General features: G+C 44.7%; 3 protein-coding genes across 3 annotated transcripts in view; all 3 read left to right on the top strand.

Annotated features, from left to right (window-relative positions):
- The first annotated feature begins 868 nt into the window (after positions 1-868).
- On the top strand, positions 869-4,532 carry cts12 (cathepsin 12). The gene is made up of 7 exons (XM_085398329.1): positions 869-1,060; positions 1,190-1,309; positions 1,517-1,681; positions 1,763-1,984; positions 2,071-2,239; positions 3,149-3,254; positions 3,347-4,532. The coding sequence occupies exons 1-7, from the start codon at positions 884-886 to the stop codon at positions 3,444-3,446; spliced, it is 1,059 nt and encodes a 352-aa protein (XP_085254455.1). The 5' UTR covers positions 869-883; the 3' UTR covers positions 3,447-4,532.
- Positions 4,533-4,783: 251 nt separating this feature from the next.
- Positions 4,784-18,404, top strand: part of lama3 (laminin, alpha 3) — a 28,145-nt gene continuing 14,524 nt past the window's right edge. Inside the window, exons 1-18 of the mRNA XM_085398614.1 lie at positions 4,784-4,978; positions 6,286-6,399; positions 6,580-6,692; positions 6,782-6,865; positions 6,958-7,061; positions 7,687-7,731; positions 7,817-7,971; positions 8,099-8,209; positions 8,421-8,529; positions 9,066-9,236; positions 15,746-15,942; positions 16,021-16,137; positions 16,209-16,360; positions 16,465-16,603; positions 16,689-16,788; positions 16,875-16,991; positions 17,085-17,255; positions 17,343-17,494. Of these exons, the coding sequence (XP_085254740.1) occupies positions 4,784-4,978; positions 6,286-6,399; positions 6,580-6,692; positions 6,782-6,865; positions 6,958-7,061; positions 7,687-7,731; positions 7,817-7,971; positions 8,099-8,209; positions 8,421-8,529; positions 9,066-9,236; positions 15,746-15,942; positions 16,021-16,137; positions 16,209-16,360; positions 16,465-16,603; positions 16,689-16,788; positions 16,875-16,991; positions 17,085-17,255; positions 17,343-17,494 (2,346 nt within the window). The remainder of the gene's footprint in view (positions 4,979-6,285; positions 6,400-6,579; positions 6,693-6,781; positions 6,866-6,957; positions 7,062-7,686; positions 7,732-7,816; positions 7,972-8,098; positions 8,210-8,420; positions 8,530-9,065; positions 9,237-15,745; positions 15,943-16,020; positions 16,138-16,208; positions 16,361-16,464; positions 16,604-16,688; positions 16,789-16,874; positions 16,992-17,084; positions 17,256-17,342; positions 17,495-18,404) is intronic.
- Positions 10,613-15,440, top strand: LOC146641200 (uncharacterized). The gene is made up of 2 exons (XM_085397961.1): positions 10,613-11,885; positions 15,386-15,440. The coding sequence occupies exons 1-2, from the start codon at positions 10,648-10,650 to the stop codon at positions 15,438-15,440; spliced, it is 1,293 nt and encodes a 430-aa protein (XP_085254087.1). The 5' UTR covers positions 10,613-10,647.

The following is an 18,404-nucleotide window of genomic DNA, read 5'->3' on the forward strand; positions in this document are numbered from 1 at the left end:
TCTTCTCAGAACAAAGATCCAAAATGTCTAAACAGAATACAAATTTGTGTAGCAGAACTTTGCTAAAATAAACTATTATACCGAGTATGAATGACTTAAAATGAAGCCGAATATGGCAGTGAAATCCTGCTTACACAACGGATCTGTATGCCTGCAAGCTCTGTGCTTTTGGTTAAGTTTTAACTACTGTTTATTGTATGCACTCTTGAATGCAGAAATGTTACCCTCAGCTTTCTTACATCAGTTCACTGGCACTTTTATTTAGATAAAGTTCCCCTTTCACAGTTTGTTTTGCACAGTTATGTGACGGTTGTTGTGCTCAATTATAAACCAGTATTTGAGGGATTTACACAACTGCTGCTTTAGCTGTCTCTAAATGATTACAGCACTATGGCCAAGGAGGAGCATGATAAGCATCTTATTTTTGTTGACTAATGTCCTTCTCAGCTGCTGTCATGAGTGTTGATTTAGGGATTAACTTAAAGTATAGTAGTAACATGTACTTACTGACAAGCTTTATAAGGCAGGTCTGTTTCGGTGTCACTGTTCAGAGTTGCTCTCAGAATATGGGACCAAAACAGACTCACATGCATGAAGGTAAGCTGACCAGAGCTTTTTGTTTAATATCAAAAGAACAACTAATCTTATATAATGTTATATGTCTCTTTTATATGTTGGTTTGTTCTATAAAATCCCTTAAGTCTATTTTCACTGTTGATTTTTAAAGAAACTAACCTAAGCTAACATAAGCTCAGAGAACACTTTTTATATTGACTAGATTTCCATTTTTCTTTTGATTGATAATACAGTTGCAGTCAGAGGGCTCATGAGGCCATCCTTTCAACATGATATGATGAAATATGATGAATTATACATATACACAATGCAACTGTGCAATGCTCTGGTCCTTCTAGTCCAGCAGGCCAGCTTTCTGCTGAAAGCTGCTCTGCTGTCCGTCCTGCTGAGTGGCCTGCAGCACGTGCTGGCAGACTCAGATGAGGAGGCCCCGACTGAGTGGGAGATCTGGAAAAGCAGATATGGCATAAGCTATGATGAATCAGTGAGACAGCCTCCACATCTAAAATCCTCACAACAACAATAAGTGCAAATGTTCTCTAACGAAAAGTCCACATGTTCTCTAATTTATTCGAGTTTTTCTTGCGTGTGCTTTTCCTGTGTTAACCATCAGGATGACATGGAAAGGAGAGCCATCTGGGAGGAGAATAAGCAGTTGATTGAAGACAACAACCGAAGGTTTCTCATGGGGATGAAGTCATTCAGTATGGCTATGAATAGATATGGAGACCTAGTAAGGAGTATTGTTTTGTTCTAGTAGAATTTAGTAGTAGAGTAGAAGTGTTTTGTTTCAACAAAGAACTTAACCGGAGTTAACCAGCTCCTAAATGTACCTACTATTTTCCACAAAGACCTTAAAAAAAAAGAATTGTCTGATTAATTGCTGTAACAAACTGTGAATACTGTGATACTGTGAACAAAAATTGTTTTACATTTGCAGACACAACAAGAATACCGGGTTTTGCAAGGTGCCAAGATGAATGCTCAGTTTGTAAAGAGAGGGAAAGAAGTCTCAGCTCGAAGACTGCGTAACAATGCAAGGCATTTAGATGGCTATGCTGTTGACTACAGAAACATGGGTTTTGTGACTGAGGTTAAAGATCAGGTAAGACTGTCCCTCCATCACATGAGTGGGTATATTCAGACTGAATCACAATCAGATCTTTGTTTTAAATGTTCTTTGCAGGGCTTTTGTGGGTCATGCTGGGCCTTCAGCACTACGGGAGCTATAGAGGCACAGCTGTACAAAAAGACAGGTCAGCTGATATCCTTGAGCGAACAAAACTTAGTGGATTGTTCTAAATCCTTTGGTACCTATGGGTGCAGTGGTGCCTGGATGGCCAATGCTTATGACTATGTGGTCAGCAACGGGCTGGAGTCTTCAAACACCTACCCATACACCTCAGTGGTAGGACTCTGCTGTCTTATCCTACATCATAAAAAAGTAAATAATTCTGCGGACATGCTGTGGTTAACATTTATTTCTCTTAACAGGACACTCAGCCCTGTTTCTACGACAGCAGGCTTGCAGTTGCTCACATCAGGGACTACAGGTTCATTCCCAGGGGAGATGAGCAAGCTATGGCTGATGCTCTGGCAACTATTGGACCAATAACAGTTGCTATTGATGCAGATCATGCAAGCTTCCTGTTCTACAGCTCAGGTTAACTGCCTTAAAAATAACAGTTATGTTATCTTAAGTCGATTTTGATAAGAAGAGGACTTTTTAAACTCAGAGCTGCTATAATGAGAATTTTTAGATTAACAAAGCCACATTAAGCCACATATGACAAGAGTGACAAAGTGCAACTTTGTTGTTGTTAGTTGTTTTTGTTCTCATTGTATGGCAGCTATTTTTTTCAGCAAAAAAGCTTTGACAATCCCATCGGATACTCAGCAACAGTGAGCAGACAAACAAAGTTAGCAACTATCTTGGGGACACAACAAAGCTTTTAGTAACTAAAGACCCAGAAATTCCCATTAGGAGTTGTTGGAGATTGAACTAAATGCTAAACAGGACTTATTATGGTAATTTTCAGCTTCATGTTTTTTATTTTTGGAGTTTAATTGAGTAACTCTGCATGATTGATGGTTCAAGATGAGCTTCATTTCTCTTATACTGGTGCTCTGGTTCATAAATTGCCTTTAAAAAGTGCAATTTAAGTGCCTCCCCCTTAAAAACCACATTCCCTTTAGGTTAACTTTATTCTGAGTTGCCTACACCTCACAAACATAAAATGTGAAGAGCATGTGGGTTGCTCATCAGTTTTCACAACCCAAGCTGTGTGCCATACCGAGGATATCCTCTTCTTCACAGAATAAAAAAAACTTCCCCAAGCAAAAAGCTTACATTCACAGGACCTCATTTTTAAAAATTTGTGCATTTTATGTATAAGAAGCCACCATGTAAAAAGTAAGAAATACCACAAGTAATGTTCCCTAACAACTGGTCACTAAGAATTTTCCTTCTCTGAGTTAAGGGTTATTCTATGTCACTGTTGTGTTATCAGTTTGTTTTTGCTTCCCACAAATTTCCAAAAGTCAGTTAAGTAGGTTCATGTTTCCTTTGCAGGAATATATGATGAGCCCAACTGCAACCCCAATAATCTGAATCATGCAGTGCTGCTGGTCGGCTATGGCTCACAAGAAGGCCAAGACTACTGGATCATCAAGAACAGGTTTGTTCAATATTGTTGAAAGAAAAAGATAGCATCTGAACAAAACCTCCACTTTTTGTCACCTAAAAATGTCTTTTTTTCCCCCCCAATAGTTGGGGAACTGGCTGGGGTGAAGGCGGCTTTATGCGAATCGTCCGGAATGGCCAAAACGCTTGTGGCCTCGCCAGCTACGCCTTGTACCCTATTCTATGATTTAATAAGATGTGGCAATCTCAAGGATACGCTCTTCCATTGGACCTCATCTCCACAAATCAACAGTCAGTGCTCATACAGCCCAAATCACCTTTCTGACAGTTTAGTAAATGTTTATGAAAAGTTGAAACCTTTTAATAATGAACATGTCGCTTCTCTCAGGGACATCTTTGTGAGGTAAATAAAAAAAATATAATAAAATAACTAAAATAAATGTGTGATTAATACCAGGGTCACCTTCAGCAACTCAAAAGATTAGAGCCGCCTTTGATATTTTCACTGGCTGATAGGACTAAACTGGAAGCAGACCAGTTTAGATTTGAACTCTTGCTGTTGCATTATGTGCAAAATGTAGTTTGTCAAAGTCTTACCTGAAACAGACATCCTCTAGATGGCGATATTGCTCCAAAACCTTTAGATGTTGTCCAAAATTAGTGGAGCCTTTGCCCTGTCCAGTAATGCCCCCACCCTCAACATATCATCATATACTGGATTTTGTTTTGTTTTTGTTGCCCTCCTTTTTGTGTGACCTTCATTCATAGACTTTGTGTTAAACATAGATGTAGTTTCTTAGTCTGAAAAGTGAATTCAGAGTGAAAGTAACTAAAATCTCCATTCTTTCTAACAGCCAGAAGGGGGCGACTCTTCTGGTTTAAAAAAGAACTCAAAATTGTACAGAAGTCAGTAGGAAAATGGTCCTCGGCTCCTGTGTTCTGTAACCTCAATAAACACTTTCCTCATGGATTAAAGGGCTACCTTATACACACTAACATATAGATTTTGTAGATTAGACCATATAAAGCAAATCAGGGTACCCTGTGTAAGCAATATTAGTCACAGTTGATTTGTAACTTTCATTGCCAGACTGCAACTTTTTGTTATTTTTGTTAGGTTGAAATGAGAAAAAATTGAAAATCTAAAAAGAAAAAACTGAGCCTGGCCTCAACAAGAATCTGTGAGCAAACAGAACAAATGTAATGGTTATTTTAAAAGTGAGTGCAAATAAAGCTTTTACATCTGTGGGTTTTTTTGTTTCTGTTTGATATTTTTGGTACTCCTGTTTGCTTTAATAAACTATATTCCATATGAGTTCAAAAGTTGTGATTTCTTCTAGATTCATTTGTCACTTATTTCACACACTGCGTCTTCCTTCGTGTGCAACCACACCTCACTGAACTTTGATCTTAAGTCACACATATAGTTACACTCTCAGTCACTTATAAAATCCAGCTTTTCTGCAACTCTCTCGCACAAAAAGCTCCAAGGTTCAGTCGAAGCTCCCTCCTAGCAGGGAGGATTTTTTTAATACACTCACAGGGCTCATTGAAAGACTTAAAATGCAGTGGGCTGCTTCTTGGCTTTGCATTGCAGCGCCTTTGTTTTTGCTCTGCTTTGCTCCAAGTTGTCCCTCTGCTCAGAAATATCCAAAGTGTTGGCATGACAGACGCACTCAGATCCGTCAGAAGCAGCACAGCAGGAAAACGTTCTGTGATCCTTCCTTCAGCAACCAGACAGCAGGTGCTGCCACTCAGGTAATGCAGCTGCTTTTTGGCTTATCTGTTACTCACTGTGTTTTTCCTTCTTATTTTCTATACTACTGTTTGTTATTACATTATGTGCAGTGAGAGAAAACAAGGTCAAGAAATCTTAGTGACTCGGTTTTTGTGATCTGAGCATATAAAGCTACTATTAACTCTTGTGCAGTCACTATCAGACATGAGTTTTTTTACGTGCCAGATATCCTAAGCTCACCAGACCTTTACTTGGATATATAATAACCTGGAGCAGACTCATTTCCAACATGCACATGCTCTTCAATACGTATCTATGTCGCACACCACACTGTTAAAAAAAAAAAATCCTAGAAAAACAGTAATATTCCGGCAGCTGGGGCGCCAAAATAATACCATGAAATAACAGAAAATAACTTTCCCATAAAAATATGGTTATTTTCAGTAATGACAATACAGTTTGTTGCCCTAATTTTACATGGGATTTTGCCTTTTTCATGTGCTTTTAAACATTAAATTAGGAGCATTTTAATGTGATCAAACAATGAAATTACCTATAAACAAGGTCAATGAATGTGGCAATATGAATAATAATACTTAAATGTACAGAAATATACAGTTAACAGTTGGTTTAAATAATAATGCATTGCATGCCCTGGGACAGAGGCGAGGCTGCCATATCGCACCATCGGCCCCTCACCAGTAGGTGAAGTGTCTTTAACAAGGACACAACGACCGAAAGTGTCCGAGCCGGGGCTCGAACTGGCAACCTTCTGATTACAAGGCAAACTGCCAACTCTTGAGCCACGATCACCCTAAATAGCAATAATAGTAATAATTATTTGATGTAAACAAAGTTTATAGGAATCATGTTATATATTTTTCCATAGCATTACATTTGAATTTAACAGTTCAATCCTTCACATAACGGACAAATATTTGTGCAATCATGATGCATTTGTGAATGTATTTTAACAATCTAAATATGCATATGTACAGACAAATACATTTACAAAACAAGGAAATTATGTTTTATTACATTACAGTGATTTTACATTAATTTACATTTGAAATGTGAAATCACAGTCTATTTATGTAAATTTAATGATATTCTAGAAGAACAGATCAAAACTGTAAAATACTTTTATATTAGGACTTTTTCTTACAGTGCACTTTACAGCAAATACTACAGCAGGAACTGCATTTACACCTTGTATAATGATTGATTTGTGGTAATGCATTACTTTAAAGTAGGTCAAGCACCCCTGGAGTTTTCCATTATGTTAATCGCCCCATAGTCGACTGTTCATCTCGCTGTGTCATTACAGAAGTGCAGCTCTGGCTTCTACAGAGAGTGGGCCGGACCGAACAGGGGCCAGTGTGTGCCATGCAGCTGCAACGGGCTCTCCGATGAGGGTGATGAGCGTACAGGGAACTGTGTGGTGGGTGCTGACTCACACATGCACACACAAAAAGACAATAATTACTCAGATACAAGTGATGTCTCTGCTGCTGAGAAACAATATTGTAGCAGATGTCAGTGTTGTAGCATTTGTAGTCACGCTGCTGGGCCAGATGGAAACCATGTTCCTTTTCTTTTGTTTGATCTAACTGGCCTCTAGAAATGTCAGTTCGACACTGCAGGAAATCGCTGTGAACGTTGCAAGGAGGGTTATTTTGAAGATCCAGTGAACAGAACCTGTCGTGCCTGTCCATGTCCCTTTACAGAGAACAAGTCAGTATCTGTTTATGTCCTACTCTTCCTGCACAGCTTTCCTTTTCCTTGTTTTGCGTGAATATGAAGACCTTCACTCTTTGTTTTAGTTTTGCACTGGCCTGCCTCGATGTTGGCTCAGGAGTGGTGGAATGTTTGTGTAAACATGGTTACAGTGGAGTCAGATGTGAGAGGTAACCGTACATCATTTGCATCTTCATCTTTGCAGCATACGCCCCAACCCTCAAACTTATTTACTTTTCTCGTGTTTTTTCCCCCTTTTAAGATGTGCATTTGGTTATTATGGCAATCCCATGGTGCATGGGGGCATGTGCAAGCCCTGCAACTGCAAGGAGAATGGTTTGAACATGTGTGATTCTCTGACTGGAGGTGACTATTTATGCAATAAAGAAATACATAATAAGTAATGAATAAATAGATAATTACTCATTGAGAAAAAAAAGATCTCAATCCCTTTGTGCCAGAAGTGCACCGATGTTTTCTCCAGGTTCACTTTGCAATGCATCTGTAATGTATAGTCTACAAATACAGCTGAGGAAATCACCACTCAGTAACATAGAGTGAAAACATTGCTGAAGGACGGTGTCTGTAGTCATTGAGCTGTGAGAGACTAAACATGAACTCCATGGGTACAGAGTGTCTGGTTGCAATTTATTTTGCTTTAATGAAGGTCTGCTTTCAATTCTTCTCATATTTCTCGGGCATGCTCCTCAGCATCTAATTTAATTACATGTTCTTGATGTAATTTTAGTTATTTAAGGCATAAAATTAATATTATTGTATATATACATTTTAAATGAAATTGTATTTATTTATTTATTTATGTATTTTTGGTTGTTTGTTGTTTGTTTGATTTCCTACAACTTACTTATACTTACTGTATATTTTTGTAGCCTGTATCTCCATATATGGATTTGCATACATGGGCTAATATGAAAGCTAAAGTGGCCTTCATGTGATGAGATCCAACTTTACTATTTTTTCCTTTCAACAGAGTGCATCACATCTGGTAATAGTAACTGTGGGGATCACTGTCATGGTGAGTCTGTGTTGAAAGTTCATCTTGCAGTCGTGTTTTGACCTATAAAACTAAGACTCACTACATTTCATCTTGCCTTTACCAGCAGAGTGTGACAGCTGTACTTACACTTTGCTGGTGGACTCGGAGAAGATGGATGATGATCTGGTTTGGCTGAAGCAGCAGCTGCAGAACATCAGTCATAGTCCTGTATCACGATCTACTCTGAACAACCTGGAGGCTAACATATCTGAAGCAAAGGTAGCGATTCACACAGGGAATAGGTGTTTTTCTGAGAAAATACACTGCCCTTGAGAATATTTGCTATTTCAGATCATGCAGCAACATTTATCCAAGTTCAAAGTACTTCTTATCTAATGTTTCTTAGGTACAGATGGGGAGGCACAGTACTGCTGTGAGACTCCTGGATCCAAAGGTTGAACAGCTGGAAGCAGATGTGGCTGCTGACAGATATGACTTGTCTCAACTGAGTGATGAGGTACCTGGAGTGAATTTTCCCATGCTAATCAAAATGTAACTCATCCAAGAGACTGATAATTTTTCCTTTTTAATTGTAAATGCAAACTCATATTAGAATAGTAGAGGATAGCCAAATAGAATGAAAGACAGAGAACCCACAGGGAGCTTTCCCAGCTCTTTATGTTGGCTTATTATTAAATATATTTAAATATTTTCCAAAATTTTACCAGAACCTTGACATTACATCATATTTGAAGAAGACCTTGGAGTCTGCAAATGAAACGAAGTTAAAGGCAGAAGATCTATTTAAAACAGGAGGTCTTCTCACACCAATACAAGGTACATCTCTGAAATATGAAAATATATGTGGTCTTATCAGCGTGAAGTTGGAGTGTTCCTAACTTTAATAATTTCTGCTCAGTGATATCAGGTACAAGCAGACCTTTCCTGCCTCTCCTGCCAAAGACTTTGTGACACTTGTTAAGGAAACCGAATTACCTGTTATGTCAAAGTAGGCATCGGGCTCAAGAGTTGGGAGTTCGCCTTGTAATCGGAAGGTTGCTAGTTCGAGCCCCGGCTTGGACAGTCTCGGTCGTTGTGTCCTTGGGCAAGACACTTCACCCGTTGCCTACTGGTGGTGGTCAGAGGGCCCGGTGGCGCCAGTGTCCGGCAGCCTCGCCTCTGTCAGTGCGCCCCAGGGTGGCTGTGGCTACAATGTAGCTTGCCATCACCAGTGTGTGAATGTGTGCGTGAATGGGTGGATGACTGGATGTGTAAAGCGCTTTGGGGTCCTTAGGGACTAGTAAAGCGCTATATAAATACAGGCCATTTTTACCATTTATATCATTTAACAGCACTGTCTCTCCTCTTGTCAGATCTGATAAAGCAGCTAACTGAGGCGAAACCTGAAGATTCAGTTTCTCTCTCTGAAAAGGACAAAGGCAGGATGATGGAAGAAGCTCAGCGCATCATGCAGGAAATGAGAAAGAGAGGCTGCACTGCTCAGAGGGACAAAGCAGGAAGCGAGCAGGAGAAGGCACATAAATGTTAGAGATCTTTTTTCCTTGAGCATAGAGATTACAGTATGCTTATGAGGAGAGAGAGTGGGGCTGAAAATGGACACATTGGCATTTAGTATTTTAAATACAAACATTGTGTTTCATGTTAAATTATTCCACAAAGACCAACCCCCTTTCACCAGTTGAGAATTCACTAATGTTTTTATATAAAAATGACTGTATAAAGATTTAATTGACATTTTAAGAAATAACCAACTGGCATGTCCGTTTGCTAAAAATGAAACTGCAGCATATCTGCTGAAATCAAATGGAAATAGGAACAAATACCCACCAATAACTAAAAAGGTGACTACTTTACACACTACAGATGTTCTCTTCTTCCTCTTGTTTACGGTATTTATGCTAGGCTAAGTAGCCAGCATGTACCTTTATACCGAATGGGTCAATACATCCATCTATGCCCAGATAGCAGAATTATTCTCATGAAAACATCAGGCCCAGTATACTTCCTTGGTTTAACCTATACTTCCATATTTGGGGTGATTCTCACTTTAATCCTCCACTCTTGACTGACTGGCAGCAAGATTAATCTGTGTGTGCAAATCAAATAGTCTGGATGTGGAGATAGTTTTGACTCCCATAGTGTATGTGACCCAGGCTCTCACCGTTTATTGAACCAGAGCAAACACAAATATGTGGCAGATATACAGTTAGCTCCATAAATATTTGGACAGAGACAACTTTTTTCCAATTTTAGTTCTGTACTTTACAACAATGTGTCATGGTCCTGGGCCATGTGGGCCCAGTATTCTTAGTTTTCATGTATTTTTGTATTTTGTTCCTTATTTAGGCCATGTTTTCTGAGTTGCCCTGTTGTGTTGTTCCCTAAGTGTTTTCCCTTCATGGCTCTCTCCCCCCTGTGTGCCCTCTATGTAATTATGAGCCCTCGTCTCCCTTTGTGGTTGTTTCATGTTTCCCCAGCCTGTTACGTCTGTGTTTCCCCGTGCTCTCTCTCTCCTCCTGTCTGAACCTCTGTGCCTGTACATGTCATGTTCAGTTCACCCCGCCCTGTCTCGTTATGATTATCAGTGTCACCTGTGTTCCCCGTGTGTGCCCACTTTCCTCGTTTACCCTCTGTGTATTTCTGTTTGAGTCTCCCTCTGTTCGGCGTCGTGTTCTCCCTCATGTTGTGTGTAATTCTCCCCGTGGTTCGGTTCCCTTGTACAGTTCATGCTTTAGTTTTCCCAGTTTTAGTTTATTTGTATTGCCTCCCGTGGCCAGCAATAAAGCTGTGTTTTTGAGTTATCCCCGTGTCTGCGAATCTGCATCTTGGGTCCTTCCCCTGCCTGCCACACAACGTATCATGACAGAAGAACACGACCACAACATGGACCCAGCAGTTCACAACCCCTCCGCGGACCTCCAGTACGATCTGACCATGTCAGACCCAGCGGACAGTCCGGACGAGATTGGGGAGGAGCTGCAACGGCTCTGCCGGCTCATGACGCGCATCTGTGGGTGCACGGACCCCAGAGTGGTGTCCACCGGGTTGGCGGCCATTGACGCAATCCTCCAGCAAGCGCCACAGCTCCGGCGGTTTCCCCAGCTTTTTGAGGCGTTCGACTCTCTGGCCCCCCTGAAGGAGGAGCTTCGCGCCCGCACGCTGGCCCAGAGGGTGTTAAACGCCGCCTCCGCACCTACGACTCCGACCCGCAAACGGTTGTCGTTGCCGCTGCCTCGCGAGCCGGAGGCAGTCAGAGTAGGGACTCTGAGGCTCACCGCTGCACCGCCATCAACTCACAGTTCGTCTCCGCCACTGTCAAACTACATAGCCCAGCGCACCGAGATGGTGGAGGCCACAGATTTCGACGACGATGAGCGACAGCAGGTATTGCTAGCCTTACGGGAGGACGAGCTTCGTTGGAAGCCCTGGCTCATTTCAGAGGAGGAACTCACACCTGTTGCACCGCCTCGGACCAGCCGCTCGCCCTCCCCACACTGCTCAGACTTTACTTCGCCTGCCTCTTTTCTAGCAAGGATGTGGGCGGACGACGAGGAGATCGCCGCCACATCACCCTCTGCTTCGGTGACTCCAGCATCCATCGTACACACTTCCAGAAAGAACCGGCGTCAGCGCCGCCGTCGCGCACTGCTACGTCCTGTCTCGCCCTCCACGAAGCGTCCCGCGGACGCTGTGGGGGTCCTGGACGTCGATCACGAGGGGCAGCAGCACGCCGCAGGCGCACAGCTAGTGGAAGAGTTCGGGAGGGAGCCGTGGCTCGCTCCTGATCATGACGAGCGCTCTTTCCGGGGGACTCGACTGGCTCTTGGGGGTCCCCGGAGTTGCCAGGGACTTCCACCGCTCACCCCGCCCGCTTCCACGGATAAAAAGAAGCGGCACTCTCGCCACCGGCACCCTGAGCCTGCCATTTCTCGGACAGTTTTTTCTGAGCCTGCTCCTTTTCCTGCTCGTGTTTCTCCTCCCAGGTCAGTTCAGTTAGCTCCCTCGCAGCCACCCTCAGTTCAGTTAGCTCCCTCGCAGCCACCCTCAGTTCAGTTAGCTCCCTCGCAGCCACCCTCAGTTCAGTTAGCTCCCTCGCAGCCACCCTCAGTTCAGTTAGCTCCCTCGCAGCCACCCTCAGTTCAGTTGGCTCCCTCGCAGCCACCCTCAGTTCAGTTAGCTCCCTCGCAGCCACCCTCAGTTCAGTTAGCTCCCTCGCAGCCACCCTCAGTTCAGTTAGCTCCCTCGCAGCCACCCTCAGTTCAGTTAGCTCCCTCGCAGCCACCCTCAGTTCAGTTAGCTCCCTCGCAGCCACCCTCAGTTCAGTTAGCTCCCTCGCAGCCACCCTCAGTTCAGTTAGCTCCCTCGCAGCCACCCTCAGTTCAGTTAGCTCCCTCGCAGCCACCCTCAGTTCAGTTAGCTCCCTCGCAGCCACCCTCAGTTCAGTTAGCTCCCTCGCAGCCACCCTCAGTTCAGTTAGCTCCCTCGCAGCCACCCTCAGTTCAGTTAGCTCCCTCGCAGCCACCCTCAGTTCAGTTAGCTCCCTCGCAGCCACCCTCAGTTCAGTTAGCTCCCTCGCAGCCACCCTCAGTTCAGTTAGCTCCCTCGCAGCCACCCTCAGTTCAGTTAGCTCCCTCGCAGCCACCCTCAGTTCAGTTAGCTCCCTCGCCGCCTGTAGCGCAGGCCCCAGTAGCTCCAGTGCCGCCTGTAGCGCAGGCCCCAGTAGCTCCAGTGCCGCCTGTAGCGCAGGCCCCAGTAGCTCCAGTGCCGCCTGTAGCGCAGGCCCCAGTAGCTCCAGTGCCGCCTGTAGCGCAGGCCCCAGTAGCTCCAGTGCCGCCTGTAGCGCAGGCCCCAGTAGCTCCAGTGCCGCCTGTAGCGCAGGCCCCAGTAGCTCCAGTGCCGCCTGTAGCGCAGGCCCCAGTAGCTCCAGTGCCGCCTGTAGCGCAGGCCCCAGTAGCTCCAGTGCCGCCTGTAGCGCAGGCCCCAGTAGCTCCAGTGCCGCCTGTAGCGCAGGCCCCAGTAGCTCCAGTGCCGCCTGTAGCGCAGGCCCCAGTAGCTCCAGTGCCGCCTGTAGCGCAGGCCCCAGTAGCTCCAGTGCCGCCTGTAGCGCAGGCCCCAGTAGCTCCAGTGCCGCCTGTAGCGCAGGCCCCAGTAGCTCCAGTGCCGCCTGTAGCGCAGGCCCCAGTAGCTCCTGTAGCCCAGTCCCCGATAGCAGTACGGTCCGCTGGTCAGCTTCACATTCAGCCAGGGGTCTCAAATCTCTCTGGCTCTGCATCAGCTCCTGCTGGGAGCTCGGATGAGCTCATCCAGGACTCCGCGGCTCCCACGCCGCCATCTACCTCGTCAGCTGGAGGGCCCGAGGGGCCCGTTCAGCCTCAAGCCTCGTCAGCTGGAGGGTCCGAGGGGCCCGTTCAGCCTCCTGTCTCCGCTGGAGGGTCCGAGGGGCCCGTTCAGCAACCTTCCTCGTCAGCTGGGGGTTCTGGAGAACCGCACCAGCCTCATGCCACGTCAGCTGGAGGGTCCGAGGGGCCCGTTCAGCCTTCTGTCTCCGCTGGAGGGTCCGAGGGGCCCGTTCAGCCTCCTTCCTCGTCAGCTGGGGGTTCTGGAAAACCGCACCAGCCTCATGCCACGTCAGCTGGAGGGTCCGAGGAGTCCGTTCAGCCTCACGCCTCGTCCGCTGCAGCCACAGAGCCTTCGTCCGCTGCAGCCACAGAGCCTTCGTCCGCTGCAGCCACAGAGCCTTCGTCCGCTGCAGCCACAGAGCCTTCGTCCGCTGCAGCCACAGAGCCTTCGTCCGCTGCAGCCACAGAGCCTTCGTCCGCTGCAGCCACAGAGCCTTCGTCCGCTGCAGCCACAGAGCCTTCGTCCGCTGCAGCCACAGAGCCTTCGTCCGCTGCAGCCACAGAGCCTTCGTCCGCTGCAGCCACAGAGCCTTCGTCCGCTGCAGCCACAGAGCCTTCGTCCGCTGCAGCCACAGAGCCTTCGTCCGCTGCAGCCACAGAGCCTTCGTCCGCTGCAGCCACAGAGCCTTCGTCCGCTGCAGCCTCCGAGTCTTCAGCCTGTGCTTCGTCCGCTGCAGCCTCCGAGTCTTCAGCCTGTGCTTCGTCCGCTGCAGCCTCCGAGTCTTCAGCCTGTGCTTCGTCCGCTGCAGCCTCCGAGTCTTCAGCCTGTGCTTCGTCCGGTCCAGCCTCCGAGTCTTCAGCCTGTGCTTCGTCCGGTCCAGCCTCCGAGTCTTCAGCCTGTGCTTCGTCCGGTCCAGCCTCCGAGTCTTCAGCCTGTGCTTCGTCCGGTCCAGCCTCCGAGTCTTCAGCCTGTGCTTCGTCCGGTCCAGCCTCCGAGTCTTCAGCCTGTGCTTCGTCCGGTCCAGCCTCCGAGTCTTCAGCCTGTGCTTCGTCCTCGTCTGGTCCAGCCTCAGCCTGTGCTTCGCCTGGTCCTGTGCCCACCGGGCCTCGGCCAGTACGCCTGACACTGGAGAGCCGCCGCCGCTGCCTTCCGCGCGGCCGGCCCCCTGAACTGCTCCGTCGTCGTCTCCTTCGCCGCCGCCGCTGCCTTCCGCGCGGCCGGCCCCCTGAACTGCTCCGTCGTCGTCTCCTTCGCCGCCGCCGCTGCCTTCCGCGCGGCCGGCCTCCGGACCAGCTCTGCCACCGGTGCCACCCACCTGGTCGGCCCCCCGACCGTGTGACCCGTGAACTCTGGTGCCTGTGGGCTCTGGGTCGGCCCCCTGAACTTTATTTTGACTATGGTCATGTGCTCCCGTGTTTTCTGTTGTTTATTTTGTTTCCCGTTCTGGTCCCTCCGTCCTGGTCCCCCGCCTCCTGCCCTGGGTGGGTTGTTTTCTGTTTTTGTTTTTGTTTCTCGGGTTTGGGCTGTCGGGAGCCAGCCCTTTAGGGGGGGGTGGTGTCATGGTCCTGGGCCATGTGGGCCCAGTATTCTTAGTTTTCATGTATTTTTGTATTTTGTTCCTTATTTAGGCCATGTTTTCTGAGTTGCCCTGTTGTGTTGTTCCCTAAGTGTTTTCCCTTCATGGCTCTCTCCCCCCTGTGTGCCCTCTATGTAATTATGAGCCCTCGTCTCCCTTTGTGGTTGTTTCATGTTTCCCCAGCCTGTTACGTCTGTGTTTCCCCGTGCTCTCTCTCTCCTCCTGTCTGAACCTCTGTGCCTGTACATGTCATGTTCAGTTCACCCCGCCCTGTCTCGTTATGATTATCAGTGTCACCTGTGTTCCCCGTGTGTGCCCACTTTCCTCGTTTACCCTCTGTGTATTTCTGTTTGAGTCTCCCTCTGTTCGGCGTCGTGTTCTCCCTCATGTTGTGTGTAATTCTCCCCGTGGTTCGGTTCCCTTGTACAGTTCATGCTTTAGTTTTCCCAGTTTTAGTTTATTTGTATTGCCTCCCGTGGCCAGCAATAAAGCTGTGTTTTTGAGTTATCCCCGTGTCTGCGAATCTGCATCTTGGGTCCTTCCCCTGCCTGCCACACAACGTATCATGACACAATGATTTCCAACAAAACAACTCAGATGCAGTTGAAGTGCAGGCCTTTGGCTTTCGTTCAGTAGGTTGAACAAAAAGATATGGAGAGCTCCTCTGACCGCATCTTCACAGGAAAATCTTCCAAATTCAAGCACCACACCTCAAATTAAGTCCAGGTCTTTTCTCTGTTTAATTGATAATGACAGTACGAAGAAACTGCCCACACCTTCATCTGATTTGAATGTGGATACCCTCAAATGAAAGCTGAGTCTACAGATAATGTCCAAGTCCATGATGTAACTATGATTGGAATATGTTTCAGTAAATGATAAAACCTTGTGTCAGTGTCCAAATATATATGGACCTAACTGTAGTGGCAGGAATGCGTCTCAGATCTTTAAACAGAACAGAGGACATGAACAATCAGCCAAACCATTTCAGAAACACAACTGCAGATTAATAATTTCATCATTAATGAAAATATAATTGTCAAAATTAGAGTTAGAAGACATTCTGTGGCCAATATCAAATAACTCTGATATCTAAATTTTGCACACTCTCTTCAGTGTTAGAACTAATCAGCAACGACATGATAGCTGCTGCAGAAATGAAACAACTCATCCTGCTTCAGAGTGGAGACTCTCTCATGGCCTCACATTCTGCTGTGAGAGAGTTGGGCGAGCTGCTGTTGGATGCAGAGGACAGAGTTGACAGAGCAAGGGGTCTTAACCTCAAGAGTCGTACTGCCCTACAGGAGCTGCAGGTAATGGGAAATAAAGCTCTCATTGGCCATGTCATACATTTCTGATGACACACTGTTTTATCTTTCTTCTTTTTCCAGCATCTTAAAGCTCAGCTGGATAAAGAACAAAGCACTCTCCATCCTGGGACTGAAATGACTAAAGATCTGCTAAAGAACATTACTGACAATTTGTCGATACTTAAGGAAGTTAAAAAAGTAATAAGCAGCTTTTTATAACTTCTCAAAAGTATTGGACTTTGCATTAAAGTTTACTGTTTAAATTGCAGGAATTTGAGAAGCGAGCAGCTCAGTTGGATGGTGCCAAGCTGGAACACTTTCAGCAGTTAAACAACAGTTTAAAAATAGCAGAGGTGGAAGCTATAGCCCAGGCAGAGGAGCATGCAAAGGAGCTCAAAAGAGTGGTGACAGAATTACAACAGTGAGTGTGAATCCCAAGAACAAATAAAGAAGCAAGGCAGATTTAGATTAGCTTGGGCCCCGTTTCTTGTTTAACATAATAGACCATCTTGGATTTTGTTACAGAGCGCTTCATACCGCTACTAACAGCACTTCACTGGTCAGCCTCCTGGGTATAGGGGCCTATGACAGCATCATTAAGGCAGTAGAAATGGCTGAGAAGGCAGCAAAGGAGTCCAAAAGGGCTGCTGATCAAACCTTAAAGGTAACTTCAGTGCTGTTAGTAAGAGTTATTAAAAAATCTACGTGTTTATAGAAAATATTAATGCAATATTTGAATGATAAATTAGGATGTGAAGAAGGGAGGTCTGATCAGCAGGTCTGAACAGCTGAAAGATAACTCAAGTTATCTATGGAGGGAAACCAGAGACACTCAAAGTCACCTTAAAAGTATGTAAAAACAAAACAAGTATCAAGACAAATATATTGAGTTTGAATGTGCAAAATGAAAAGGTGTTCTAATTTCTTTTGAACAGCGGTGTCACGTACAGTAAATGCTCACAGGAATCGTGTAAATAAACAAAAGAAAAAAAGAAGATCACTGAGAATCGACACCTCATCCATCGGTGACAAACTCAAAGAGATCAAAAGAGGTTTGTAGAGCACTTGGAATTGATGCAGATCAGAAAATAAACGTAAAATTAGTTATTGTATCTGCATATGATAGTTTTTCTTTTGTATTTCAGATGACACAGCGGCACTGATAGTGTCTGTGAAAACTGCTGCTTCTGATGCTAACGCTACAGTCAGCAGTGTGAAAGAGAGACTGAGAAATATCAGCGAGGAAGTGGGAAGAATAACTTTAACCAATATCAGTGTGAATATAAATGACATGTTGACAGATGCAGACCAGGCTGGTAAGTGTTTAAATTCCTTAAACATATTCTTGCAATTAAAATACAGTCATTTAAAGGTTTTATGTGTTGTTATTTTATCCGCTTAAGTAAAAAGCTTCAACAAAGCATTCCCTGTGATGAGTGACAAGCTCGCAGAAGTCAAGGCTCTTGGTAGGAGGATGTCACCTCACCCAAACATGACAGAAAGCATCCAGAGAATCAAGGACATAATAGAGGAGACAAGAAACTTTGTTAATAGGGTAACATTTTCTTTTTAATTTCATCTTTCCTATTAATTTCTTAATTGACTTGTCAGATTTGATTTAAAGCTGGAACAGCCTCACAGTGTATGACAGTACAGTGTGCATATGAAATGTGTAGCTTGCAGACTGAACCTTATGAAGCTGTCGGCTGTGTCTGCAGTTTTCCTCAGCTTCATGGTTCTTTGCAGGTATCTTCAAGTTTTCAAGAGAAATTAGCACTGCTAAAATGTAAAAATTCACAGTATTGCATTGCTTTCATTAATAAATGCAATACAAGAAAATCAAATAACTCAGAAAGGCCAAACAAATACACAAAAGTGAAATAAAAAAACTAATTAAAAAAATCCACACTTCTCAAAAAAACTTTAAAATAATAAAAATGAATAAAATAAATAAATAAATAAAATCATGTCACAAAAAATTGCACTAAATTAAATGCTTGACTCCAAGACATTAAAAGACCATGTGGCAACAGAAAAATGAACAACAGGTGGTACATATGCTGGGGCGAGTGATTAACTAGTTGAATAAAAGTGGCACAGAAAATAGAGGGAAGCAGGATGTTATTAACGATCACAAAGAAAATATTATTCAATAAAACAGGAAGTAACTCAAACAGGAGTATTAACAATACGAGCAAAAACAATAATACAAACTTTTGATCTAATTACAAGATATTTACAATTTTTTAATGATTGTTAATGTAAAGTGTTACCTGCTATTACCGAGACAGATATTTTATTATGTTTGCAATTTACTTTTCAAGTCAAGGGACGTTCATTTATTTCACACATTAAAGCACAGCAGACCCTGACAAAAGTGCTGCACAACAATCGATACAACAATTAGGAAAACATAATAATATGATGAAAGGTTATTAAAGGTTAATAAACTAAACAAGAGGTTT

Source organism: Rhamphochromis longiceps, linkage group LG23 (genome assembly GCF_057381845.1).
Source record: "Rhamphochromis longiceps isolate RC_006_pf linkage group LG23, R_longiceps_female_GT1.1, whole genome shotgun sequence".
NCBI classification, from domain to species: Eukaryota; Metazoa; Chordata; class Actinopteri; order Cichliformes; family Cichlidae; genus Rhamphochromis; species Rhamphochromis longiceps.

Bases quoted from the DNA above. Each gene is read 5' to 3' on its own strand.
- cts12 (XM_085398329.1), top strand. From the start codon at position 884: ATGCAACTGTGCAATGCTCTGGTCCTTCTAGTCCAGCAGGCCAGCTTT. The intron at 1,061-1,189 runs GTGAGACAGCCT...GTTAACCATCAG, and splicing joins GCATAAGCTATGATGAATCA to GATGACATGGAAAGGAGAGC. The intron at 3,255-3,346 runs GTTTGTTCAATA...CCCCCCCAATAG, and splicing joins TACTGGATCATCAAGAACAG to TTGGGGAACTGGCTGGGGTG.
- LOC146641200 (XM_085397961.1), top strand. From the start codon at position 10,648: ATGTCAGACCCAGCGGACAGTCCGGACGAGATTGGGGAGGAGCTGCAA. The intron at 11,886-15,385 runs GTTAGCTCCCTC...TGATAATGACAG, and splicing joins TCGCAGCCACCCTCAGTTCA to TACGAAGAAACTGCCCACAC.